Consider the following 27,747-nt stretch of genomic DNA (forward strand, 5'->3'; position numbering starts at 1 on the left):
TTGTTCGTTCATTAGAAGAACATTTTAAATTTATATCCTTCATCTTCTTTGAGTTTTGTGTGCTAAATCCATCATCAGGGTTATTTCAGAGTCAATTTGCATTGTCACATTTTCTTTTTTCCTTGTATGTCCAATAATTTTAGAAATTGTGAATGACACATGTAGAGGTCTGCATCTATTTATTCCTCTGAAGAGTGTTGATTCTTTTGTTATTATAGTTAGTTTACTTGGTTAGACTCAAATTTTTAAGCTCTGTCATGATGAAATGTCTTTTCAATTCTTTTAGATTTAGCTGAAAGAAAAACTTATCTCCTTAGTGTCTGCCCTGTACAAGGTTAGTTCAGGTATCAACTAGAGATTTAGGTAAATTTGTACAAAGAAATTGGAACTCTGGCTCTCTGGAATTAGGATTTCTGTTGGAGTTTTAGCTTCTTCCAGCATCAACAAAGGTATAGTTTTTAGGTGTTCAGCTGTAAAAAATGAGAATCTCACTTTCTTCAAGCATCAACACCTACTTCTTGCCTGATTATGGTTGCTATCCAATTTTTATATGTTGTCCGGAGTTTGTAGTTTTCTTTGATCCGTTCAGTACAATAGGAACTACTAAGCTATTACCAAAAATCAGAATACCCCCATCTTTTTTATTTTTTTTAATAAGCACTGGGGATAGAACCCAGGGGTACTATGCCCTTGAACTATATCCCCACCCCTTTTTATTTTTATTTTGAGGCAGAGTATGGCTCAGGAACTTGGGGCCTGTAATTTGTGGTTCTCTTGCCTTAGTCTCCCGAGTGGCTGGGATTACAGGTAGGCTCTACTACACCCAGCTCCCATCTTTATTTTTTTGAAGAGAAAGGATGGTTTGTTTTTTTTGTTTGTTTGTTTACCGAGGATTGAACTTAGGGGCACTTGACACTGAGCCACATCTCTAGCCCTATTTTGTATTTTAGAGAAAGAGTCTTACTGAGTTGCTTAAGTGCCTCACTTTTTGCTGAGGTAGGCTGTGAACTTGAGATCCTTCTGCTTCAGTCTTCGAGCCCCTGGGATTATAGGCATGTTCCACCACACCCATCAGTAGAATGGTATTTTAAAAAACAGTGTGAGATAGTTATCATCACCATGTTTTTATCATATCTTAGTGATCATTTCAACCACTGAAATAAATTATTCAGAACTAATTGCTAAGCATAAGGATAAAAGTAGCTCAAGGATTTAGAGAAGCACCATTTTCCTTATACTCATTCCCCTTAAGAAATACCTCAGCCTTGTGTAACATCTAAAAGTTTAATTTCTTGTTAAGTGGGTGCTTATCAAATTGGAAATATCTTATTGATAATACATTTTGGTCACTATTAGCCTGATGTTGGTGATGTGTGAGGAACAATTAGAAGACTAGAAGGCATTCTTAAATTAGGCTTAAAATTTTTTAAAAAAATGTTTTTTTAGATGTTGATGGACTTTTATTTTATTCATTTATTTATATGTGGTGCTGAGAATCAAACCCAGTGCCTCACACATGCAAGACAAGCACTCTACCACCCCAGCCCTAGGCTTAAAATTTTTAATAAATAAATTTGGCAAAATTCTTTGAGTTATCACCATTTCCTTTGTATAGTTATTTGTTTATTTACAAAATTTTCATTGAGAACTATACATTCAAGAGAGTATATAAAATGTATGTATATAACAAAAAATGAAAACTCTTGATTCATTTTTTATTGACCTTAGTCAGTTGTTAATTATTCATTTTTATTCCTCCTCTTTCTTTCTTTTCCTCTCTTTCTCTGACTTAAACTTGAAACTCACAGGCATTGCCAAACATTGCTGGTGATATTCAGGGCAAACAAGATTATATAGGTTCTTGATAACATACATTTCTTCCCACGTTGCTTATAATCTCATAAGAAACCATTCCGTAGTCCTTGGACATCTGCTAATTGTAGTTAGGATAGCTGTGTAACTTCCAACAAAATGGAAAATTCAGTCCTCCTTTAAAAAAAAATCTATTGACCTTGATAATACTCCCTCCCCCCCTGTGGTGTTAATACATTTTTAAGTGGTCATTTTAAAATATTTACACGTGTAAATATTTGACATTTGTTTGTTTTGCAGAAAGAATTAGGGGCGCTTATAAATCTTGAATCATTAAAAGATTGAAATGGTACCAGGTGGGTGTGGTGGTACACGCCTGTAGTCTCATCTACTCAAGGCACTGAGGTGGGAGGATTACTTGAAAAAGGAAAAAGATTGAAAATAGAGGAGTAGAGACAAGAACATTAAGTTACTTTCAACTTGAGAATGTAGACTTTCAAGATTTTTTGGCAGTTTAAAATGAATGTACTGATAGCCGCAGAGGGCAAATATATGAGCTGTGGTGTATAATGAAGCTCTAGCAGAGTTAGATTGCAAATGGAGGGAGAGATTATACAGCCACAAAATACTTCCAATGCAGGATACCAATTTTTTAAAAATGTGAACTCCTTTGCTTTCCACTCTCATGGTAGTAAAAGACATCTTGACTTCTTTTTTTAACTAGATATGAAGAAGCTGAAGTTCGGAAAAAACTTGAAGAAAAGGACAGACAGGAGGAAGAGCAACTGCAGCAACAGAAAAAGCAGGAAGCAGGAAGAGAGGATAGTAGTGCATCGTCTAAAGGTTCTTTGGAGACTATGTTGGATTCCAAAAACAAAACCCAAAGGGTATCTCAAATTTGTTGTGTAAAGTAAAAAGACTGTTTTTTTTTTTTTTTTTTTTTTGTTAGATGATATGCTTATGGAGAGTTAAGGTAGCACTATAAAGTTCTTTTAGACAACAGGGGTAAATGTATTTTAATTTGAAGTTGAATTAAATATTATAGTTTCAGTTGATTTTAGGTTTTTCTATGAGTTTTTACAGCAGTATGTTCTATTTAATTATATTCTTAACAGTCACTGTAGACTTGATGAGAGAGATAAGAGCTGTGATTCAGTACATCTGAGTTCTGGGGTTGTGTCAAGTCTTGTTTAACTACTCTGGGACTCAGTAGATGATATTTAAGGTTTTTCTTCTTTCTCATAATGAAATTCATATTAAAAGAAAGATTTGGTATATTGCTTTATTTGTTGCCAAATATCTGTTTCTGGAATCTCATTCACTCCTTTTTGCTCTTTCCTTCTTTTTCTGATTTTCCCTTCCTCTTTCTCGTTGTCCATTTTGTTTAGCTACTACTATTAATCTTTTCAGCTATATCATCTGTTTTCCAAAAGCTACCAGTGACTTACTCTATACCACCAGCTATCACTATCTCCCTTACTTCCTCAGAATCATTCTTCCTAAAATATAATTTCTTCTGCATTATTAAATCCTTGAGAGATTTTCTTCTTCTTTTTTTTTTCTTAGTATTTTGTAGCTTTCAGCTTTCATTTGTATGTGAATCATCAGTTTCATTAATTCCAGTTAAAGATGTAGCTCAGTGACAAAGTGCTTGCCTAGCATGTGTGAGACCCTGAGTTTAATCTCCAGTATTGCACTCCCACCCCCGCAAAAAAAAAAAGTAGTGACATTGGACTAAGCACTGTGTAAAAAGAAGTATAGAAATCCAGTTTTTAATTTTAGGAACTCACTGTGTGAGAGAAATAATACTGCCTTTGGGAGATATTCCTTTATGGCTGGTATTATCAAATAATACAATTTGAGAGGACCATATGAAGGGAACTTTCTTAACTCTTCACTTTGTTACCTTTCCAAAAGTGGTCACTTTTTGTTACTTTATTTTGCCTTTTTATTTTAAAAATAGTACACAATGAAGCCCTCTCATGAAGCTTTAATAATCAATTAACATTTTGCCTTACTTTTAAATTTGTCTCCTGTCCTTTTGCTGGGTGTTTTAAAGCAAATTGCAGTCAAATTACCATTTTACTCCTAGATTTTTCAGTATTTATCTAAAAAAAAAAAATTTCTTAATAACTACAATGTTATTTTTCCAGCTCACAAAATTAACAATAATTCCCTAATATAATCTAATTCAGATTTCCCTACTTGTCATCACATGATTTTTTTGAGTTGATTTATTTCAGTCAGGATCCAAACAATGTAGACAAATTGTCTTTTGGTTGCTGTGTCTCTTAAGTCTCTAAATTAATCTCCACTTAAGTTCTCTTCCCTCATTTTTCATTTCATGTACATGATGTTTTAATATTGGAAAATGAGCCCTATTCTCTATTTATCTTATGGCTTCCTCCTTTTCTCGTGTACTTATTTTTCTGTATCCCATATTTCCTTTATTTTCTGTATAGTCATTTTCAAGTTTTGTTTTATGACAAGAATGTTCCGCACATGATGTTGTGTCTTCGTATCATAGTAGACAGCACATAATACACATTTATTTTTAATGTTTTTATTAGTGAAGCTAAAATTGATCGATAGGTCTGAGTGTGTCCTGTCTAATAAGATGAGTTAGTATCTTATAGGATTATCACATGTTGTCTTGGTTAGAAAATGTAAATTGTGTAATTAATTCTTTGTATTACTTCATTTTCCTTTAATTATGTAACAGAGGATACTAGGACAGCTAGAATTGTTTCACTATAAGAAGCACTTTCTTATTAAATACTAAATTTCTGTAATTGTTTTTTTAAATTAATTTGTTCTTTAGTTGAAGAAAATTTTGAGGAAATTTCCTATGATTATGATATGCTGCTAGTTAGTTTAGCTGTGGCCTACTGCCAACATGACCTGGTAATGATATTATTGTAAATACTGTATTTTTATAAAATGTCATTATTTGGCACACATCCTTTCTTAGACTTTGTTTCAATGAAGTATTAACATTGAACCTTTTGTTTATATGAAAGTTGAAAATTTTTTTTTCTATGAAATAGATCAATGGTGAAAAGAGTGAGAAAAATGAAACTTCAGAGAAAGGTAAGTGTAAAGAAATTAAAGGAAGTTCTTTTAAGTCCTTATTGAGAGCTTTTAATAAGAATAAACTTCAGATTTTATACAGTAATTCTTAGCTTTGTGTCTAATCTCTGTGTTATCATTTTTCCTGGCCTGCATATTTATATTGAAAATGTCTTGAGTTCTAGATTTATTTATTAAGGGGACTACTTTATGAATAATTTTAGCCTGAATGACATGATAAAAATATGGTAATGCATAGTTGAAAACATCAAAACTATAGCTGTACTCATTTTCTATATAAGTTTAGCATTGTGGCTAAGAGCGTGATCTCGCAGCAGTCACGCTCTTAGCCTGGATTTGAATAATAGCGCCTTCTCTGAATTTCCAAGTGATCTTGAACATGTTTCTTAACCCCTCTACCTCACTCTCTCCATCTGTAAAGTAGGGATGATAATAAAACCTGTTTCATAGGGTTCATGTAAGATTGAATTATTTAATTTGTGTAAAATTCTTAGAATCCACAGTAAACTTTTAGTATTAGGTATTATTATTTTCCTCTCTAGGTTGTCAACTTAAAATTCTTTGTTGAAAATATTTGCCATACAATGTTTAAAATAAACTGAATAATGTAAGGTGTTGTTGATTTACTCTAAGATTAGATTTTATTCATTTGTTGCTTTGTAGTTCCTCATGCTTAGAAATTATTCTTCTCAATGTTATTCTCAGCTTGTTTAGTCTGTTTTGTTGTCAAAATAATCTCATTCGTCAGAGAGGAAAGAAAGTGTATTAGCCAGCTGTAGGTGTTTTAGCTTAGGAAATACTGAGACTACCTTCTTTCCATAGCTCACTGCTGAAATAGTTGTTCAAATATCTAAACTCCCTTGTAGTGTTTTTTAATTTTATACTCTATGTGGTACAGCTGAGGGAAAAATAGCAACATGGGGATATTTATTTTGTCAGGACCTCCCACCCCCATTAAATAAATAATTTCAGTAGCTTTGGTTTCTTTTTTGTTATACTTCTTAGATAAACATAATTTTTTCTTGCTTTTGGACTGGGAACCAACTAATGAGTATCAAGTAAAATGAGAATTGGCAAGCTTTTTCATAAGGGGTTAGGTAGCCAGTATTTTAGGCTGGAGAGCCTTGTCTTTTCTGTCAGCTGTTACAGTTAAAGTAGCCATAAACCATGTGTAAACAAATGAGCATGGCCACATTCCAATAAAATAGGAGACCTTAATTGTCTTTCCCTCATGTGGAACACTAATAACAAGTTTTTGGCTTATTACTGTAGAAATACTTGGAAATCTAAAAGTTTTTCAAAACACTCCATTGGGAGTTTTTAAAGAGGAATTTAGAATCTTTTGAGAATTTTCAAACCATGGATTTTTTTTTTTTTCCTGGTAAGCATTTTTCTACTGTCGTTTTTTTTTTGTAGTCAAAGATTTATTTTTAATTTTTTTTCATAAAAACACAGTTTATTTTAATTACTGCTTAAGGATTTAATCAGTAATGAAATTGCTAGGTTATCCAAATTGTCCAAATGCTATTAAAATTGAAGCCATTCTACAAGGAAATGATATTGGATCTGGTGGTGGTGGTTCTTGTAATTTTGGAACCTTTTCTTTCTTTCTCTTTTTATTAGTTGCTCATGACAATACAATGATCTTTACATATCATACATTTGAATCAAATGGGGTATAATTTCTCATTTTTCCAAGTGTACAGGTTATAGACTCACACTGGTTATACAGACACGTATATACATACAGCAATACTAGTGTCTATTTTATTCTGCTTCCCCTCCTATCCCCCCTTCAACTCCCCTCCCCTCCCATCACCTCTCTCTACCCAATCTAATGTGACACAAAACAAGAATATTTTCATAGTTAAGTATATTAATTCCCTTATATTATACCAGTAATAGAGCTAACACTAGATGTAGTTGTAACTTCAAAAGCAAGTTTTTATTTATTTATTTATGTATTTATTTAGTGGTGCTGGGGATGAAATCCAGGGCCTTGCACATGCTAGGCAAGCTCTCTGTCTCTATCACTGTCCCCAGCCTAAGTTTTGATATTTAAATCTTTATAAAGAGAGCACTGGTCTGGCACCGTAATGTACCTGTAATCCCAGCTATGGAAGAATTGCATGTTCAAGGTTAGCCTCAGGGACTTAGCAAGATCATATCTCAAAATTAACAAATAAAAAAGGCTGATGATATAGCTCAGTTATAAGGCATGCTTGGGTTCAGACTCTAGTATCACAAAAACAAACAGCACTGAATGGGTTTCTTAATAAATACCAACACAAATTATATTTAATGTTAGCTTAAAAGATAATAAGTGGTAAGTAAGTATATATTTTGCTCTTCTAGAAAAAACTATGTTGGTCCTGTGTTTGGTAATATGCTAGCACATGGAACTGGGTTTTTCTTGACTCTTCTACTGTCTCCTTCAATTTCAAGGAACAATCACAGCAAAGAAACTATACACAATGATGATGGATAAAAACATCAGCTTGATTATAATGGATGCTCGAAAAATGAAGGATTATCAGGATTCCTGTATTTCAAATTCTCTCAGTGTTCCTGAAGAAGCCATCAGTCCAGGGTGGGTCATGGTGTGTTTAGAGAATATGGTAAACTGTAGACAGTGGTAAATGTTACAACTAGGAATCCAAGCTAAGCATGGTAAAGTAGTCATTTCTTTTCCTGTTGACCTTTCATTCTTTGCTTCTTAATGATGTACCTCACCCTTTCTGATGCATAATGTCAGAAACATTCCACTTTGGCTACTTTCTCCTATCACTGGCATTTGGAGTCTTATTAGAAATGAGATGGAGCTGCCTTTTTATGCTTACTGTCTCCAGGTGTTTGTTGACTGATTTCCCTTATTATTTTCTGTTTATATATTTATGAATCATGTAACAAATTGTGAACTAATTATTTTACATACTGGAATTCCCCATACTATTATCTAGGATAAAAGAGTATACACATACTTTTTTTAAAAAAGGAGTATAGCTAAGTGATTAAGAAAGAATCTCTGAAGTCAGACTATATTCAAATAATTGTCATTTATTGCATTATCTCTAGCTAGTGACTTATCCGGAGCCCATGTTTCCATTTATAAAATGGAACAAACAATAGTACCTACCTCACAGAAGTTTTGAGCAGTTTGAGATATTTTGTATATCACACACACTTAGCACAGTGCTTGGCACAAGTAAAAGGCTTACTAGAACATTTTTTTTAACTTGTTTGGTAAAAAGACCTCAAACCTTTCGTGTGTGTATTTATACAAGTAACTTTATTTTATTTTATAAAATAAGGTTTTATTTTATAAAGTTACTTGCATAGATACATCATGTATTAGAAATCATTATGACATAGTAGCAGAGCTAAACTTCTAGATCCAGGGCTATTTTCACTCTTTTAAGCTTGTCATATATAAATCATGTGCCTTGTGGATCTTAGTTTATGGGATTGGATTAGTTAGAATTTGTGGTATGACATTAAAGTATACATTTTTTAAAATTGGAAAATAAAATCTGCAGAATTCTTGACATATTACAGATGCTTGATAATTGTTTGACCTGAAGGATAGAGTGCTTTGTAAATATACTACTTAAAAATAAGATCACAGTGTTTAGTCTAATCAAGCAGATGTGAATATATTCCCAGAATTTGAAAAGATGAAATTAATAGTTTTTAGATGATCTATACCAACAGAAGGCTGGTAGTCTTAATCTCCCTTTCTTAACAGGGAGCAGGCCTCAAGTTTCTATAGGTAGTAATATTCATAGCTAGCTGATGGTGATTACATTTTTTTCATTCTCTGTTCTAAATAATTTTAATATAGTATATGCACAGAAGCACTCCTATCCTAAGTGTTTAGCTCCTTTAATAGCCTCCAGACCAGGAAATAGGACATAATCCTCACTCCCAGATCCCCTAGTATGCCCGCTCTAAGTTACTGGCCATATTCCCACCCATCCAAGGAAACCAATTTTTTTTCCCCTTAGATATCTTAATTGGCTTTCTTTTCTATTCTAGAATCAGGCAGTGCTTCCATCCATAAAATGGAATAAGTGTTTCAATAGACCGAGCAGAAAACTACCAGTTTTTAACAGAATGTATTCATTTGTCTGTTTTTTAAATTTTAGGTAAACGGAATAATTGTAGTCTTTTATGGATAGCTTCTTCTGTTCCACATTTTGAACTGTGTGTGTGTGTGTGTGTGTGTGTGTGTGTGTTACTAGGGCCTTGCATATGCTAGGCAAGTACTACCACTGAGCTGCATCCCTAACCCTCAACCTTATGAGTGTCATCTCCGTTATTGTATGTAGTTGCAGTTGGTTCATTTTCATTGCTAAATGTATTCTGTTATATGAATACAGCACAATTTTTTTAATTTACTCTTTTATATTAGAAATGTTTTCCACATATATTATGACATAATTTCCTATTAAAATGAATTTATTTAAGTAGCCAGGCACAGTGGTGCATGCTCATAATCCCAGTATGCCTGTAATCCCAGCGGTTCAGGAGGCTGAGACAGGAGGATTGCCAGCCTCACCAAAAGCAAGGCACTGAACAACTCAGTGAGACCCTGTCTCCAAATGAAATACAAAATAGGGTTGGGGATGTGGCTCAGTGGTTGAGTGCCCTTGAATTCAACCCCCAGTGCACAGCCACCCAATAAAAGAATGTATTTAAATAAAAGATCATTTAAAATTATTTGGATTAATAATTACATTTAAAAATTAAGTTATAAGACAGAGCAGAGTTGAGGGCCATCTGTGAATATGATCCATGAAAGACTGAAGTTTGGGAAACACTGGTTGATGCTATTGTTTCCCAAAATGTACTCAGTAGAATTCCAGAAGGGATCCAGACATAGGGGACAGCAAGAGTAGAAGCTCATAGGTAGGAGCATACTTGGATAAACCAAGAATCGCAAGGAAATTAATAGCTGGAGTAAGTAAATAAAGTGGGCAGGTCCTTAGAGAAGAGGGACATTGAGGTAATAGGATTGAGGACATGTATATATATACATGACAGGACATTGTAAAGACTTTACCTCTTATTTTATCTGTTTTACCTCTTATTGTTTTTGAGCAAAAAAGATGAGATGAACAGCATGCCTTAATAGAGTTGATATTATTCATAGTTGATATAAGAGGCAGCATTGAAAGTTGCTGAGATCATAATGTGAGTCAGATTGCCTGAGTTTTAATTCTGGCTCCACTTACCAGCTGTAGCCTTGTGCAAGTTACTTACTCTTTTTGTAATTTGGTTTTCTTATCTATAAAATGGGGATAATATGTCTTCAGGATTCTTATGAGGATTGAATGAGGCATTGAGGCATTTAGAACAGTATCTGGCACATAATAAATGCTATATGTGTTAAATAAACATTTTGCTATTTAATTATTGATTATCTGTGTAGGTATTATAAGAGAACTGAAATGTGAATAATGTTACCCAGACAATCCCCCAGTTGTTTATATGTGGCAGAGAGAGGTGCCCCAATGACTTCCTCTGTTATCAGTTATGCCCCCTCCCCTTTTTTTAAAAGGTCAGAATTTCATCTACTTCTTTCAGTTTTTTTTCCAATATTTTTTTAGTTGTAGTTGGACACAATATCTTTATTTATTTTTATGTGGTGCTGAGGATCAAACCCAGTGCCTCTCACATTCGAGGCAGGTACTCTACCACTGAGCCACAACCCCAGCCCTTCTTTCAGTTTTAATAATTATTAAAATCATTTTCCAGCTTACTATAGTGAAAGGGTTCAATGTTTAGGTTATTTAATATCTTAATATGAAGTCTGGCCTTAGAAAGGAATCTGCTTAAGGTTTGCTATGGCCTGGTACAGACTCTAACAAAACTCCTAATTTTATACTAGCATCTTCTGTCAACTTTTGTCCCAATACAAATGTTAATACATTTCAGAGTCACTGCTAGTTGGATTGAAGCAAACCTCCCAGATGATTCTAAAGACACATGGAAGAAGAGGGGGAATGTGGATTATGTGGTACTTCTTGACTGGTTTAGTTCTGCAAAAGATTTACAGCTTGGAACAACTCTGCGGAGCCTGAAAGATGCACTTTTCAAGGTTAGCAAGTTTCCTTGTTAGTTTATTGTAACTGTAAGCCTTCTTTGGTTGTTAGGAAGACATGCTGACTAGCTTTTTTCTCTTTCTTTGATTGTATAAAGATTAGTTTTCAGTCACCAGATAACAATAAACTGATCTGTATAAAATATTAGAATTTTCACCAATATAAGTTATCTGAAACAAATTTTTTTTAATGTTTGTTTTTTGTTGTTATAAAGACTAGGATGGACATGGTGCACACCTATAATCATAGCTGCTCCGGAGGTAGAAAGATGAGGAGTTTGAGGCCAGGCTTAATGAGACCCGACCTTAAAAAAAAAAGGAAAGAGAGGTAGAATTAGACTATAAGCATAAAAGCAAAGGAATAAGTCACCAAAGGATAAATGTTTGATAGATTTGACGTAATAAAAAAAAAAGTTAGGTTTGTAAAAATATCACAAGATTAGAAGGTAGAAGACAAAAAAATATTATCAACAATTAAGGCAGTGTTTTAAAACATGCAAAATGTGAAGAGTTTTTATAAATAAATACTTAAAATTAAATTGTTAAATCAGTAGTGGATTATAGATAGTGATGAACAAAAGAGGAAAAACAAGTGGGCCTAACCATAAAAATGGTCTTTACTAGTATAAGTACAGATTAAATTGAGTATCATTTTCACTGATCAAATGAACAAAGATTAAAAAATAATATTCAGTTTAGCTTTTTAAATTACTAAGTTCATTCTGCTGATAAAAGGGTCAGTTGATGAAAGATTGCCCACCAACAGAACAATCTTAAAAGCCTTAAAATAGTTCATATTTTAAGACAGGGAATATAGGGCTGGGGTTGTAGCTCAGTGGTAGCGTGCTCACCTCACATGTGGAAGGCATTGGGTTCAATCCTCAGCACCACATAAAAGTAAAATAAAATTGTTTATGTCCATAAACAATTAAAAAAATATAAAAAAAAAAACAAAACAGGGAATACAGCTGGGGGCATAGCTTAATGGTAGAATGCTGAGGCCCTGGGTTCAATCCCCACCACCAATGGAAAAAAAACAAAACAAAAACAGAATACAGAAATAGACCTAAATGTGGACTGAAGTTCAACCTATCATATATGAAAGTTCAATGTCAGATAAAGGTGATGTCACAAATCAGTACCGAAAAGATGAATTAAAATAAATGGTTTGACGACAACTGAATAGTCAGTGAATAATAGGAAGCAGATTCCTAACTTATTCCTTAGACCAGACTGGATCCCAAATGGATCAAAAGTATGTAGCTTGAAACAGTAGACTACTTGGAAAAAGCATTAGTATTTTTTATGATCTTAACCCCAAACCAAAATGCCATAAAATAAAATTCAGGAAAAATATCTAACATACATGACAAAGACCTGTTTTCCCTAGCACATTCAATGTTTTCTAAAAAAATAAAGATTTATTATGAGAATTCTTATATTGTTGGTTAAATGTGTAAACTGTTATAGCCTTTTTGAAGTACAGTTTGACATCATCTACCAAACTTTTAAACTGCCACTCTTCTCCTAGGAATGATCTTAAAGAAATACACAAATGTATATTTCTTTTTTTTTTTTTTTTTTTTTTAATTTTTTATTGTTGGCTGTTCAAAACATTACATAGTTCTTGATACATCATATTTCACAATTTGATTCAAGTGGGTTATGAGCTCCCATTTTTACCCCATATACAGATTGCAGAATCACATCAGTTACACATCCATTGATTTACATATTGCCATACTAGTGTCTGTTGTATTCTGCTGCCTTTCCTATCCTCTACTATCCCCCCTCCCCTCCCCTCCCCTCCCCTCCCCTCCCCTCTTCTCTCTCTGCTCCCTCTACTGACATTCGTTTGTCCCCCTTATATTATTTTTCCCCTTCCCCTCACTTCCTCTTGTATGTACTTTTGTATAACAAATGTATATTTCTAAGTGATCATTTTGAAGATGAGCAATATATATTGAAAGCCATAAAATATTCTTGTGCCTTGGCTCAGCAATTCTACTGGGAATTTTCTCTAAGGGAGGTGATGTGTGCATGTATGAGGATCTTTGGTTATTTATCTCAGCATTGCTTAACAATTAACTGGGGGTATAAAGCAAACAATTGATTCAATTTTGAGGCAGTTGTATGTTCATAATTGGTGAGGTTGTAGGTAATGTTTACTATATATTAATATATCTTCTAATTTTTCTTCTGAGATTGTGGATTATGTGTGTGGTTCTTAAAACCTGATCCATACATTGGTTTTATTTAATGTTGACTTTTGAAATCAATTCTCATTTTTTCATCATTTAGAAGATAAATCTTGTCTTCAAGGGAACAATTTTACAATTTAAGTTTTGTTTTTCACTGTCAAGAGACTATTCCCAAATTAAAAGTACTATTTCCTTGTGAACATACTTTGTATTCAGAGATACGAAAACTTGTGCTCTATAGGTGTAATAAGGATTTGTAATGCATTCCACTGTTGTCATGTATTTAAAAAAAAAATCAATAAAAAAATTTAAAAAAATAAAAGTACTATTTCCTTATTTTATAGTGGGAAAGTAAAACAGTCCTGCGCAATGAACCTTTGGTTTTAGAGGGAGGCTATGAAAACTGGCTTCTTTGCTATCCTCAGTATACAACAAATGCTAAAATCACTCCACCCACACGAGGCAAGAATGAAGAGGTGTCTATCTCATGTATGTATGTGAAAATTTTTGCTTTAAATTGCTTCAGTAACATAGAGATTAATTATGTTTTCAGAGTAATATTTCTTCATTGTATATTCATTTGTCCTATTAGATAGAAGTTTGTTTTCAGGCAGAAAATGAGACTAAAACAATATGGCCTGGAAGTTAACATTTTCTTTAAGATTCTCACTGTTGTCAGTTTTATTTAATTTTATTATCACATATAACATGCATGACAAATATAAGTACTGTTTGTGGAGTTTTTTGTTGTTGGTTTTTTTTAATATTATTTTTTTGGGGATTTTAGTGGATTTTACTTATCCCTCACTGGAAGAATCAGTTCCTTCCAAACCTGCCCAGATGCCACCTCATTCTATAGAAGTAGATGCAAATGTAGAATTGGTAAATGATCAAGATGAAAGAATGGGACCACTGAATATGTCAACTCCAGTTGAACCGATTGCTACTTCCAAAGCTGATGTTTCACCCATAATTCAGCCAGTGCCTATTATAAAGAATGTTCCACAGGTATTGTCTTACTTTTCTTTTAATTCTGATTTGTTTTAATATTAAATATATAGCATAGAAATGAAGTTTTATATTAATCTTTAATATCTTAAAAAAGGTATCAATTAGAAGAATCTGTACATCTTGTCACCTTTTTTTAATCCACTAATTTATTGATTCATTTAATAACTTACACACAAAAGAAACCCAAAATTAATAATAAGAGATTTATAACATTTTAACATTAATGATATTTTGATGAAAATAATTATATTTTCTCAAACAAATATTAGTGGAAAGATTGGAATTGTTTTACATTTTTGGAAAACTTGTCCATATCTGGTTTGATAGATTGTCACATCTGCTTCTGATTCAGTCTGTTGCAATGTTGAATGTCACAGAATATCTGACATACTTCACTCTACTCTTGAAGAATGAGTCAAATAAATAACAACCTGAGTAATATGAAAATAATTTTGACCTTATGGGCGTGCTGAAAGAGTGTCTGGAACAATCTTTGAGTACTACTGCTTTAAAAATTCAAAGACCTAAAAAGAACATACTATAGGGATACAGCTACATCAATGTTCATAGCAGCACAATTCACAATAGCTAGAATGTGGAACCAACCTAGATGCCCATCAATAGATGAATGGATTAAAAAAATGTGGCATTTGTACACAATGGAATGTTACTCAGCACTAAAAAATAACAAAATCATGGCATTTGCGGGGAAATGGATGGCATATGTTAGAGCAGATTATGCTAAGTGAAGTTAGCCAATCCCTAAAAAACAAATGCCGAATGTCTTCTTTGATATAAGGAGGGCAACAGAGCAGGGAGGAAGAGCATGAGAAGATGATCACCATTAAGCAGGGGAATTGCATGGAAGATGGAAGGACACCTTCATTGTTATACAAAATTACATAGAAGAGGATGTGAGGGGAAAGGGGGAAAAAAAACAAAAAGAGAAATGAATTACAGTAGATGGGGTAGAGAGAGATGATGGGTGGGGAGGGGAGGGGAGGGGAGGGGGGATAGGAAGGGGATAGGAAAAGCAGCAGAATACAACAGACACTAGTATGGCAGTATGTATAAACATGGATTTATAACCAGTGTGATCCTGCAATCTGTACACGTGATAAAAATAAGAATTCATATCCCACTTAAATCAAATGTATGAATATGATATGTCAAGATCATTGTAATGTTTTGAGCGACCAATAAAAAAAAAAAAAATTCAAAGACATGTCCCTGGTTCCAAAGTCCTCACAGTTGGAATCTTTATTTTTATAAAAATGTTTCAGTATAATTCAGGCCTTTTGCCACAACTACATTCTAATAGATTATCAAAGGATTTTAAACATAGCTGCTGACTCTTTGCCCACAAATAATACCAAGAAAAGCTTGTATTTCCACAGTTGAATTAGAACAAAACTTTTGGGGGATTTTGTATTGAAATTTGACCAGTAGTACAATTGTCCCTTGGTATCCTTTGGGGATTAGTTCCAGTACTCCTGGGGATAACAAAATCAGTAGATGCACCAGGTACAGTGGTGCACACCTGTAATCCCAGTAGCTTGAGAAGCTGAGACGGGAGAATCTTGAGTTCAAACCCAGCCTCAGCAGTTTAGCGAGGCCCTAGGCAACTTGGTAGAACCTGTCTCTAAATAAAATATAAAAAAGGGCTGGGGATGTGGCTCAGTGGTATAGCACATCTGGGTTCAATCCCTGGTACCAAAAAAGAAAACAAAAACAAACAAATAGATCAGTAGGCGCTGAAATCCCTAATATAAAATGGTATAGTATTTGCATATAGTCTACACGCATCCTCCCATATCATCTAGATTACTTCTAATACAATGTTAATGCTTTGTAAATAGTTGTCATACTGTATTGTTTAGGGAATAACAAGAAAAAGTCTGTACCTGTTTAGTACAGATAGCAATTTTTTTAAAATTCCCAAGATTGGAGATTTAGCTTAGTGGCAAAGTGCTTGCCTAGCATTAGGAAAGCCCTAAGTTCAGTCCTCAGCTCTCAAAAAAAAAAAAAAAAAAAAATCCTTTCATGTAGAACCTATGGATATGGAGGGCCGATTTAGAGGAAACTAATTTTCCCAAATAGTTTGGCTTACACACCACTTAAATTTGTGATGTCAATATTTTGGTTTTAAAATAACTTAATTCCATTGCATTTAAATTTGACACTTTGCCAATAATTTATTTAAAACTTTTAAAATGACCAAGATGGTCAAATTAAAAATTGCAGCCTTTTCTTTGTTAGGTTCTATTTAAAGGAAGATTACTATTTCATAGGTAATGGCCAAGATTTTTTAGCATTCATTTCTAATTTTTTCCCACACATCTTTAAGCAGTATTTCACATTTAAAATGGGTAACATTGATTTGTAAAGCAGGATATGAATAGAATATTTGGTAGTTTTATTTGGGTTTTTTTTGTTTTGTTTTGTTTTGTAATTTAAGGAGGTTGTTCATTAATTTTATTTATTTATTTATTTATTTATTTATTTATTTATTTATTTATTTTGGAGGGGTGCTGGGGATTGAACCCAGGGCCTTGTGCATGCGAGGCAAGCACTCTACCAACTGAGCTATATCCCCAACCCTCATCGCTTATTTTTTAAGGTCATCCTTAATATTTCAGATTAAAATGTCGGATTAAACAGAATTTGGTAAAACAAGTTTTCTTAAAATATAAATTTTAAAAATTCTAAAAGCAGCTAACATTGTTGCACTTCTTTTCAAGTTAATCTTTGCATTTGACCCCTAATCCTTTTTTGTCCCAACAGGACTCTGAAATACGTACAATTTGTCAAATGTATTTTGAGTATCTTCTACATTCAACCTTAGTTGAAAAGCTAGGAAGTGATTGAGGGTCTTCTGTATGAAAGACAGCATGAAAATTTATAAATATGACTAAGACCTGTATTTTGTCTGATATTTAGAAGGAGAGACTTATTTAAAATAGCATAAGACAGAATATCATTATTATTCTACTAGTTACTGGAACACAGAACAAGGAGAAAAAGTTTAGCTAAAAGGGCCAGGGAGGTCTTTTCATGGAGAAGAAAGTAGTATTTTATTTGAACTTAAAACAGTTCAGTAGGGTTTGCAGATGCAAGAGAGTAGAAGAAAACTGTCTGACTTAAAGGCACAGGGCTTGCTCTGGGACCAGTGAATTCAAGTATTTGACATGTAGGCAGGATTTGCGTTGGAGAGACGAGAGTGTGATGGTAGTTAATATTGGAAAGATAGACAAGAATTATCAAGAGAGATGTGTATCAAATTTACATTTTATCCTAAAGGCACAAGGAAGCCACTAGAGAATTTTAAATTTGAAAGCAGCATGATCATAGCTGTGCTTTGAGGGAATAATGGATTAAGCTACCAATATATAAAGAAACATTTATTTTGATTCCTGCTCCACCTTTTATTGGTATCCATCTCCATAGTGGTTTTTTTCTATTTAATTCTGAAATATATATAGAAAAAAGAAGGAATAGGGTTTCTTTTTAATGAAGAGGTAGAAAGTAAAGAGAAACTAGGCATGATTTTCTTTTTTATTCAATAGATTCCTCCTGCTATATTTTCTGTGTGGTATACATCTAAAATTTATTTTATAAGAGCACTATGTAGGTTGTTAGCGTTCTTACAAGTTCTAATTTTGTTTCGATACATTATATTCTCAAGAAATGATATTAGAGTCACTTCTTACAATGTTGTAGGATTAATATGCTGTTAAAATGAGGTAATAATAAACACTTAACTCATCAAATCAGAAATTTAGATTGTAATTTAGCTTGGAAGAAACTAATCAGTATATCTTTTTTAAAATGGACCTTTATTTTATTTAGTTACATGTGATGCCGAGAATCAAATCAAGTGCATCACACATGCTGGGCAAGCACTCTACCACTGACCTACAACCCTGCCCAGTATATTTATCTTTTTTGGAAAGCTGTTATGGAATATTTTATTTGTTCCCTCAGTAATGAATTTATTGATTATGTGCCAGACACCATCTTTACACTTTCAGAAAGCACATGTTTTAGAAGGGAAGAAAGATTTTTTAAAAATGTAATTATTTAACCAAAATCCCAGTAGGTGGACTGAGGGGTTGGCTAGATTTAGAAATCAGAGAATATTTTTCTGAGGAAGAGGTATTTAACTGAAGTCTTAATGTTGTGGCAGGTATTATCTAGATGAACAGCTGATACAAAAGACCTAAGTTGGGAAGAAGTGTGGTAGCTTTGGGAAAAAAAAAAAATGTTTTTTTTAAAGGCAAGTGTGACTGATGTATAGAATAGTGAGTGTTAAGAATAGAGAGTTAAACAAAGATAAGACTACTAGACATGGCCTTTTACAGGCTGCGATAGGATTTCAGACGTAATCTGAGTGTAATTGGTAGCAATTTAAAATAGGATTTTAAGCAAGGGGAGGAACATGGTTATATTTGTTTTTAAATGATTACTCTAACTACAATATGGAGAAACTGTTTGGAAGCAGGCAAAAGAAATTGACAACTAGTTGGAAGTTATGATGTTGGCCTGGGCTTGACTGGTTGTAACAGAAATAGAGGAACGGATACACAAGGAAAGGCATCAGACTGCAGAAGGGTACAAGAAGATATTATGAGACTCAGAAGTTTCTGGTTTGTACAACTGTTTGGAGATTGGTTACATCCAAGAAATAAGAACCATCAATCGAGTTTTGGCTACACTGGGTTTGAGGTATATGTGTGACATTCCCATAGAGTTACTGAATAGGTGGTTGGCTACATGGAAATGACACTCAAGTCTAGGTTTGTCAGATCTAGGTTTTATGCTTTAGTGTGAAGACATTAGTAACTCTTCTGTATACAGAACACATCTTTTCTAGAAAAAGTTAAGTGTCATTGGTGTTTGTCTCCCTTTCAAGTACTCCCTTATTAAAAAAAATCTTGACATTGAGTAATTTATAAATATGGATAATACATTCTGGCTGATGTTCTCTCCACAAAGTGACATTCTTTTATCACAGTTTGATTTCAGGAACTGAGGTTATATGCTCCTGAATTTTGTCAAAAGAATATTTTGCTGTGTTTTTGTTTCCCTAGGTTGATCGTACTAAAAAACCAGCAGTCAAGTTGCCTGAAGATCACAGAATAAAATCTGAAAGTACAGATCATGAGCAACAGTCTCCTCAGAATGGGAAAGTTGTTCCAGATCGTTCCACCAAACCACTATTTCCCCCTGCAACTGCCATGTTAACAGATGAAGAAAAAGCTCGTATTCATGCAGAAACTGCTCTACTAATGGAGAAAAACAAACAAGAAAAAGAACTGCGGGAAAGGCAGCAAGAGGAACAGAAAGAGAAACTGAGGAGGGAAGAACAAGAACAAAAAGCCAGAAAGAAACAAGAAGTTGAAGAAAATGAAATCACAGAGAATCAACCAAAAGCAAAAGAAGAAATGGAGAAGAGAGAAAGTGAACAAGCCAAGAAAGAAGATAAAGAAACTTCATCAAAGAGGGGCAAAGAGATAACAGGAGTAAAAAGACAAAGTAAAAGTGAACATGAAACCTCTGATGCCAAGAAATCTGTGGAGGATAGAGGGAAAAGGTGTCCAACTCCAGAAGTACAGAAAAAGTCAACAGCAGATATTCCCCCTGCATCTGTAACAGGAGATTCGAGTGCAGGCAAGGTAAGCAGAAACAAACAGTACAGATTGCCAACTATGAGAAATAAAATGTGTATAAAAAGATAACACTATGCTTGGGGTGTAGCTCAGTGGCAGACATTTGCTTAGCATGCACTAGGACCTTGGATCAATGTAAGGTACTGAAGAGGGAGAGAGAAAAGATAACACCTGTGGCATTCTGTAAATATGGCAGGTATTTTGAGTAGTTTTCTAGGGGTTGACAATTTGTTCTGATCCATCCACATTTGCTTGTCTACTCTTCTTTGAGGCCACTTGACATGTGTTAAATGATTGGTTGGCAGTGGCATTGTTTTTTTTTGTGTGTCTATAAAATGTGATCTATTTTTAATAATTGAGATCTGTAGCTACATTCTTCATTTTCATGTAATATATGACTATCAGAAGACTAGAATGAAATATAATCTTCCTCTCAGTCTGGAGAAGTCAGGTGCAGATATTTATATGAGTTTGTATCTGCTAATAAGCACATGTGAAAAATTATAGCATCTAAAAATAGCCAATATTTATCTTTGCTTATAATCATATTTTTGGTCAAGTCCATGTCATTTTGTTTCTTTATCTATTCAAATAATATTGTATTTAATGTTGCCTTTTTCTGCCCTTGGCTATATACCCAAAATCGATTCTGATAATTTTGAAGGATGTTTTTTGCTGTTATTTTGTTTTCAATCTAATAATATACTTTTTTTTTCTCCATTATGCAGTTAACAGCATCTTTTCCTTTTACATACTAAATAAGTTTTTATAATAGCAGGAACAATTATAGCCCCCCTTTTACATATATAAAAATATTTCTTGATATAAAAATGATTTCTGATGGAAGACAATTGAATACCATTTTTATATAATGTCAGTTTCTATACTTCAAAGCAACCAAAAGTGATTCAGGCATATTACCAAAATTGACACTTCATATTGATGCTGGATTTAACTTGGTAACTTTTAATATCAAAAATATAGCTCGTGTACAAAAGTGTTCTAAACAAAGTAAGGAAATGATGCCCATGTACCAAGACTCTGTAGGAAGATCAGAACTTGTGAGCTCTTATTTAAGATATAATTTAAACATTGTTTTTTGAGTATCTACCATCTGCCAAATATTTTCCCAACATTAATTGTTTCATAATGGTAATCCCATAAAACATTCAGTTTACAAGTGAAGCTGAAACTTAGACTTTAATTATTTGCCTAAAATCACACAGGTTATGAGATTCCAATGCCACTTTCTTTTCATCTTATAATAAGACCAGGGAGTCTTTAGAACTTAAAGCATTCAGGGGCTGGGGTCGTGGCTCAGTGATAGAGCACCTTGCCTAGCATGTGTGAGGCAATGGGTTCAATTCTCAGCACTGCATATAAATAAGTGAATAAAATAAATGTCCATCAACATCTAAAAAAAATATTAAAAAAAGAACTTAAAGCATTCATATTTGTAGGGTCATTTAATATAGGTACCAAATATCCCTAAAAATCTAAATAGCCCTCAGATTATGACAGTTTTTGTTATGACATAGTTTTTACTCTCCCTGTAACACATTGAAAAAAGCAAAGATTGCATTCTTGTCTCCCCTTTTTTGGGAGGTGGGGGGTTTACTGGGGATTAAACTCAGGGACACTCAACCACTGAGCCACATCCCCAACCTTATTTTATATTTTATTTAGAGACAAGGTCTCACTAAATTGCTGAGTGCTTCACTTTTGCTGAGGCTGGCTTTGAACTCGCGATTCTCCTGTCTCAGCTTCTCGAATAGCTTGGATTACAGGCATACACCACCACGCCTGGCTTATGGGCTCCTTTTAAAAGTAGAAGCAATATGTAATTTATTCTAGAATAAATTTTGTTAAAATTAATCAAAAGGGTTTTTTATAGTTGTTTTAAAAATAAGATGAATTCTTAGAAGAACTTATAATGTTATAGAAGATAAAAAATGGATTTTGCATTTTTTAATTTGGTCTATATAAAATGCTATATTCTCGGGGCTGGGGTGGTAGAATTCTCTCCTCGCACATGCGAGACCTTGGGTTCATTCCTCAGCATCACATAAAAATAAATAAGTGAAATAAAGGTATTGTGTCCAACTACAACTAAAAAATAAATATTTTTTAAATGCTGTATTCTCTTCATTCTCTTTAATATTTTAAATTTTTTTGGAGCATTACCCCTTTCAGAGTAACCAAAATCATATGGGATTTAAATAAAAGACTAGAGTCCAGTGAGGTTATGCTGAATATACATGATCATGAATTATATACTGTAAACTACAGCTTCACAAATTATTTTATTTTCATAATTTGTTTTCTTTTTCACTGATCCATCAGGTTTTTTTAGCCTTTTCTCTTCAGTGTTAGGAAATTGTAAATGGCCTTAACAATATCTGTTTTGAATTTGGCAGTAAAGTAAAATACACTTTTCAGAAGCCTAATTTTTTTCTCCTTTTTACATTTTTAGTCTACTGACTTTGATTGTATTAGCTAGTGGTAAATTGGATTATATTGGGACAAAGGTAAAATTTTCTTTCACTTCTGTAACTTTTACTATTTTATAGCCTATTAAGATGAAAGGACAACCAGAAAGTGAAATTCTAAAGACAGGAACTTTTAGAGAAACTTTAGAGGATATTTGAAGAAATTAAGTAGTCCACTGGGGGTAAAAAAAAATCGGAAAAGATTTGGAGGGTAGCTCATGCTAGAGGGCCCTGATTTCAATCCTTAACATCTCAAAAAATAAAAAAAAAAGAAAAGAAAGAAAACAAAACAAGAAAGAAAACTGGAACAAAAATCTTGGATGAACATGTATAACCACATGATTTTCTTTGTATCTTTGTCACATTGTCACCCTTTATCTTGAGATCTCTCTGAGGAGATTTTTATCATCTTTGGTGACTACTTTTTGTTTTTACTTAATTGATCTATTTATATGCTAGAAGAAATATAGTTTGACTTCCTAAAGTTGACAGTATATTCTCTTCATTTTATGAAATATAAAATATACTTAGGCTTTATAGAATGATCTAAGAGTTCTACTTCTGGTTATATGCCCAAAAGAATCAAAAGTTTGGCCTTGAAGGGAGATTTGTATACTCATAACAGTACTGTTCATAATTCTTAACAGTATTATCCACAGTTGCCAAAAGATAGAAGAAACCCAGGTGTCCATTGGCAGATGAATGCGTACAGTGGGAAATTATTCAACCTTAAAAGGAAGGAAATTCTGATACATGCCACCATGGATGAACCATAAAGACATTATGCTAAGTGAAACACACTAATTACAAAGGGTACATACTGTGATTCATCTTATATTAGGTTATTTAAAGTAGGCAAATTTATAGGGACAGAAAATAAAACAGTGGTTGCCAGGGACTGGGGGAAATAAGGAGTTCAGTTTTGAAAGATGAGAAGAGTTCTGAAGATGGATTATATAACAACTGATCAGTTGTTAATACAACATAACTGACTAGTGTACCTAAAAATGTTTAAGAGGTTAAATTTTGTTTGGCATTTCATCACAATTTTTTAAATACTTACAATTTTTATAAGACATTTTTGCCTTTGTTTGAAGAGCTTAATTGAGGTATGATTTACATATTATAAAAATCACTCATGTTTAGTGTACAGTTGGTTGGGTGATTTAAAAAATTTAAAGAGCCAGAAAACCATTAACAATCCAATTTTAGAACATTTCTGGTGTGATGCACAATTAATCACTCTTTTTTTTACCTTCAGGCCCCAAGCAACAATGAACCTACTCTCTAGATATCTCTATTGATGTACTTTCTCTGCGATATTTGTAGTCTTTCACATCTGGCTTCTGTCATCTTACATGTATTTTTAGATTAATCCATATTGTAACATGTTGGTAGTTCATGCTAAGCATGTACTCTACCATTAACCCTATTGCCAAGTAGGGTTACATTTTGTGGATATACTACATTTTATTCATTCATCAGTTGATGGATGTTTGGTTTATTTCTACTTTGGGGATATTTTGAATAATGCTGCTGTGAACATTCATATATGTCTTTTTATGAAAATGTTCATTTGTTTTGAGTGGATGCTCAAAAGAGATTTTCTTGTTGTATTTTGAGGAAACTTTTTAAAGAAACTGGCAAAAATGTTTTCCAAAGTGGCTACCCCATTTTATGTTCTCACTGGCAACATAGGAGGGTTCCCATTTTTCTACATCCTGGCCAATACTTATTACTGTTTCTTTTCTTTTTTTTTGGGGGGGGGTGGAGGGTGGGGTGGGAGTTTTCCGGGGAGGTACTGAGGATTGAACTCAGAGACACTCAACCACTGAGTCACATCCCCAGTCCTGTTTTGTATTTTATTTAGAAACAGGATCTCCTGAGTTGCTTAGTGCCTTGCTTTTGCTGAGGCTGGCTTGGAACTCTCCATCCTCCTATCTCAGCCTCCCAAGCCACTGAGATTAGTATGCATTTTCCTAATGACTAATGATGTTGAGCTTTTTTCCCTAAGTATAGGCTTTATGTTTAGCTTCTTTGGTGAAATGTGTATTCAAGTCTTTTGCCAATTTTTAAATTGGATTATTGCCAGCTTTTACCACAATTTATAATATGCTGGATACAAATTCTGTATTAGAAATGTGATTTGCAAATATTTCCTTCCACTTTATGGCTTGGCTTTTCTTTTTTTTTTAATGAAGTTTTCAAAATGCAAAAATTCTTGTGGGGAAGTTCAATCTGTCCATTTTTTCTTATGTTACTCATGCTTTTTATATTGTATCTAAGGAGCCTTTTGTCAAACCCAAAGTCATAAAGTTACGAAGAACATTTCCTGTTTTGTTTTTAAAATTTATACTATTTGTACAGTTGGATCTCTGATCTCTGCCTGTCACCACCACCCACCCACCTTTTTTTTTTTTTTTTGTAGTAGTAGTAGCAGTGCTAGGGATCAAACACAGGACCTCATGCTTGCTAGGCAAGCACTCTATCACTGAGCCACATCCCCAGCCTGATCTCTGTCCATTTTGGGTTAATTTTTACATATACAACAGTTTCCACTTTGGCTCTGATTTCTTTTTCCTTGGATTCAGTTACATATGGTCAGCCATGGTCTTAAAGTTACATGGCAAATTTGAGGAATAAATAATTCATAAGTTTTAAAGAACTTTTATTATAATAATTGTTCTATTTTCTTATTAGTTCTTGTTGACCTCTTACTTTCCTAATTTATAAATTAAATTTTATCACAGGTCTATATACATATGGGAAAAATCATATATACACATATACATATGATTTATATATATATTCATATATACACATATATATATTATATATGTATATGTTTCATTGTTGTCTGTGGTTTCAGCCATCCATTGGAGATCTTGGAACATGTTTCCCATGGATAAGGGAGGATTACTATAGTATAAATTAAAGTTTTAAATTCATCTCTTTGTATATTCAGTTGTCCCATTTGCCTTTATTTTTTCTAGCACACAAATTGTATTAATTATTGTGTTCTCCAAAATTATTTTATGATGGGAAGAATTTGATGATAGAAATTGGGTATCTTATTAGTAGGCCCTTTTGGTTTCTATGAGATAACAATTTTTCACTAAAGGAGGTTAGAAGTATGTGTCATCTGGTTAGAGAAGTTGGTGCCTCAATATATCAGTCTATATTTTCTCGTAATACTAGTAATTTATGAGGTGAATAAATGTGGAAGATGTGTTAGTGCAAGGTAACAGAATAGGCCATGATATAAATTTGTAGCCTTTTTTTTTTTTTTTTTTTTTGATCCTTTGTCCTCATGAATCAGTATGGAAGGCCACCTACCTGCCATCATTATAGGCTTATGCACACTATTTCTATTGATTATTCCAGACTCAGGAACTGAAAGAGTAAAGTGGACTTTATTTAGGGTCTTAGGAATTGCAATTCAGCAAAGACAGATTCAAATAACTCTGTCAGTGTTCCAAAGCAGGCAAAAAAAGGGGGTTGCTTGTGGTAAAACTTCAGTTGGAGTATAATTGCTGTATGACAGGCGCTATGTGACCAGTAGAAGATACAGAGACATTTTTACCTAGTAAAATTATTAACAAATAGATAAATGTCCCATTTTTACTTGGTACAACTGTCTAGAGTCCAATAACCTCTTGATGTGCATTTCAGTCTCTGGGCACATTGTAATTATTTGTTCTAGATGCCTGTAGTCAAGAGGTAACCAACACTAACATTCCTAGGTAGCAATTGGAGTTGTGCATTAAGTCATGCCTCCTAATGGCCTCTTGACTGCATTTTGAAATGCTTTTTTTTTTTTTTTTTTGTCCCCATCTTTTAATGCTATTTGTTGATTTCATCATACTTTTTCCTTTTCACACTTCTCTTCCCGTTGGTATATTAATATTTGTACATGGAGAAAGTTTTCTTCATCTTTGAATCTGTTTTTAAATATACAAAGAGTAGCCAAGGCATAGTTTTTTTATTCTTTGGTACAAGCATCTTCAGTATATATATGGCAAAATTTAATAGAAAAATCAGAATTATTTTTTTTTCCTTTTATTTTCAAATTAGGCTCAGCGAGAACCTTTGACAAGAGCACGAAGTGAAGAAATGGGGAGGATTGTACCAGGACTGCCTTCAGGCTGGGCCAAGGTAAAAGTCAAAATGAGAATTTGACATACTTTTATTTATTTATTCTATGTCATCTCTAATACAGTCAGTTCTGTTTCTTCATTGTAGAGGACATAGCTCCTTCCCCTAAAAACCACAGGGTTAGATGCTTCAATAACCAACCTGGAATGCTATATGCAATATGAGAGCATTCTGGAAATATTATTTTGAAATAATGTGTTATGTTAAAACCTAAACATCCTTGGAAGTTTAATTAGATAATTAGATAAGTTTAATTATTGGAATTGTAGGGGCTGAGGATGGAGCTTTAATGCTAGAGTGTGAGCTTTAGCATGTGTTAGTCCCTGAGTTCAGTCACCAGCAAATCGCCCCAAATTAATCTAAAAATAAATTTAGCAGTAATATACTTTGGAATGATTTCCTTGTTTATAAAATGGTCATTTTTTTATTTTTTGTTTTTCTTTTCCTTCTAAGTTTCTTGACCCAATTACTGGAACGTTTCGTTATTATCATTCACCCACCAACACTGTTCATATGTATCCACCGGAAATGGCTCCCTCAACTGCACCTCCTTCCACCCCTCCAACTCATAAAACCAAGCCCCAGATTCCTGCTGAGAGGGATAGGGAACCATCCAAACTGAAGCGCTCCTACTCCTCCCCAGACATCACCCAGGCCATTCAAGAGGAAGAAAAGAGGAAGCCAACAGTAACTCCTACAGTTAATCGGGAAAATAAGTAAGTTTATTCTAACTCCTAGAATTAGAATAATATGCTCTATTTTAAGACGTACTCTAACAAGATCACCATATTAAATAAAGATAGAGAATCAGAAATTTCTGTGGATGACTATACCAGCCATTGTCATTTATCATGGAGAAAAAAAGAAATGAATAAGAAAATATCCTTTGTTTTTTCACCAAAGTACTAGCTCAATTAATATACAAAAGAGGATTATCATAAGTAAATGTAGATCTACAGTATTTTTATACACTGTTAAAATTTATAGTAGTGTGCCATAGACCATCCACAAGTTTTTCATAGACCATATGTGGAAGACCTCTTTCTACCTTTTAGGACCATAATTTACAGAACTGTTGAATTTCCATTCTTGTAGCTCCCAAGTCCCCACCATTTTCCTCCTTAGCCAATAATGTGAGAGCAAAATTTTCCTGTAATATGGAAATAAGTACTACAGTATATCTGCCGCTAATCATCATTCTGTTCCCGTTTCTTTTT

The 27,747-nt window shown here is 33.5% G+C and overlaps 1 protein-coding gene and 1 non-coding gene across 3 annotated transcripts in view; one reads left to right on the forward strand and one right to left on the reverse strand.

Moving 5' to 3' along the window:
* The window catches only part of Usp8 (ubiquitin specific peptidase 8), a 58,130-nt gene that overhangs the window by 21,629 nt on the left and 8,754 nt on the right, over positions 1-27,747 (forward strand). For both annotated transcript variants that reach the window (XM_046461109.2, XM_046461110.2), the window contains 9 exons: positions 2,537-2,699; positions 4,860-4,902; positions 7,348-7,492; positions 10,840-11,002; positions 13,551-13,695; positions 13,994-14,214; positions 19,308-19,892; positions 26,450-26,530; positions 26,984-27,246. In XM_046461109.2, coding sequence (XP_046317065.1) covers positions 2,537-2,699; positions 4,860-4,902; positions 7,348-7,492; positions 10,840-11,002; positions 13,551-13,695; positions 13,994-14,214; positions 19,308-19,892; positions 26,450-26,530; positions 26,984-27,246 — 1,809 coding nt within the window. The remainder of the gene's footprint in view (positions 1-2,536; positions 2,700-4,859; positions 4,903-7,347; positions 7,493-10,839; positions 11,003-13,550; positions 13,696-13,993; positions 14,215-19,307; positions 19,893-26,449; positions 26,531-26,983; positions 27,247-27,747) is intronic.
* On the reverse strand, positions 16,739-16,813 carry Trnaa-cgc (transfer RNA alanine (anticodon CGC)). Its single transcript has one exon. It is a non-coding gene; the product is annotated as a tRNA-Ala (tRNA).

This window comes from Marmota monax, unplaced genomic scaffold (assembly GCF_021218885.2).
Source record: "Marmota monax isolate L192 unplaced genomic scaffold, Marmota_monax_Labrador192_F-V1.1 WCK01_AAM20220418_F8-fsc00001, whole genome shotgun sequence".
NCBI classification, from domain to species: domain Eukaryota; kingdom Metazoa; phylum Chordata; class Mammalia; order Rodentia; family Sciuridae; genus Marmota; species Marmota monax.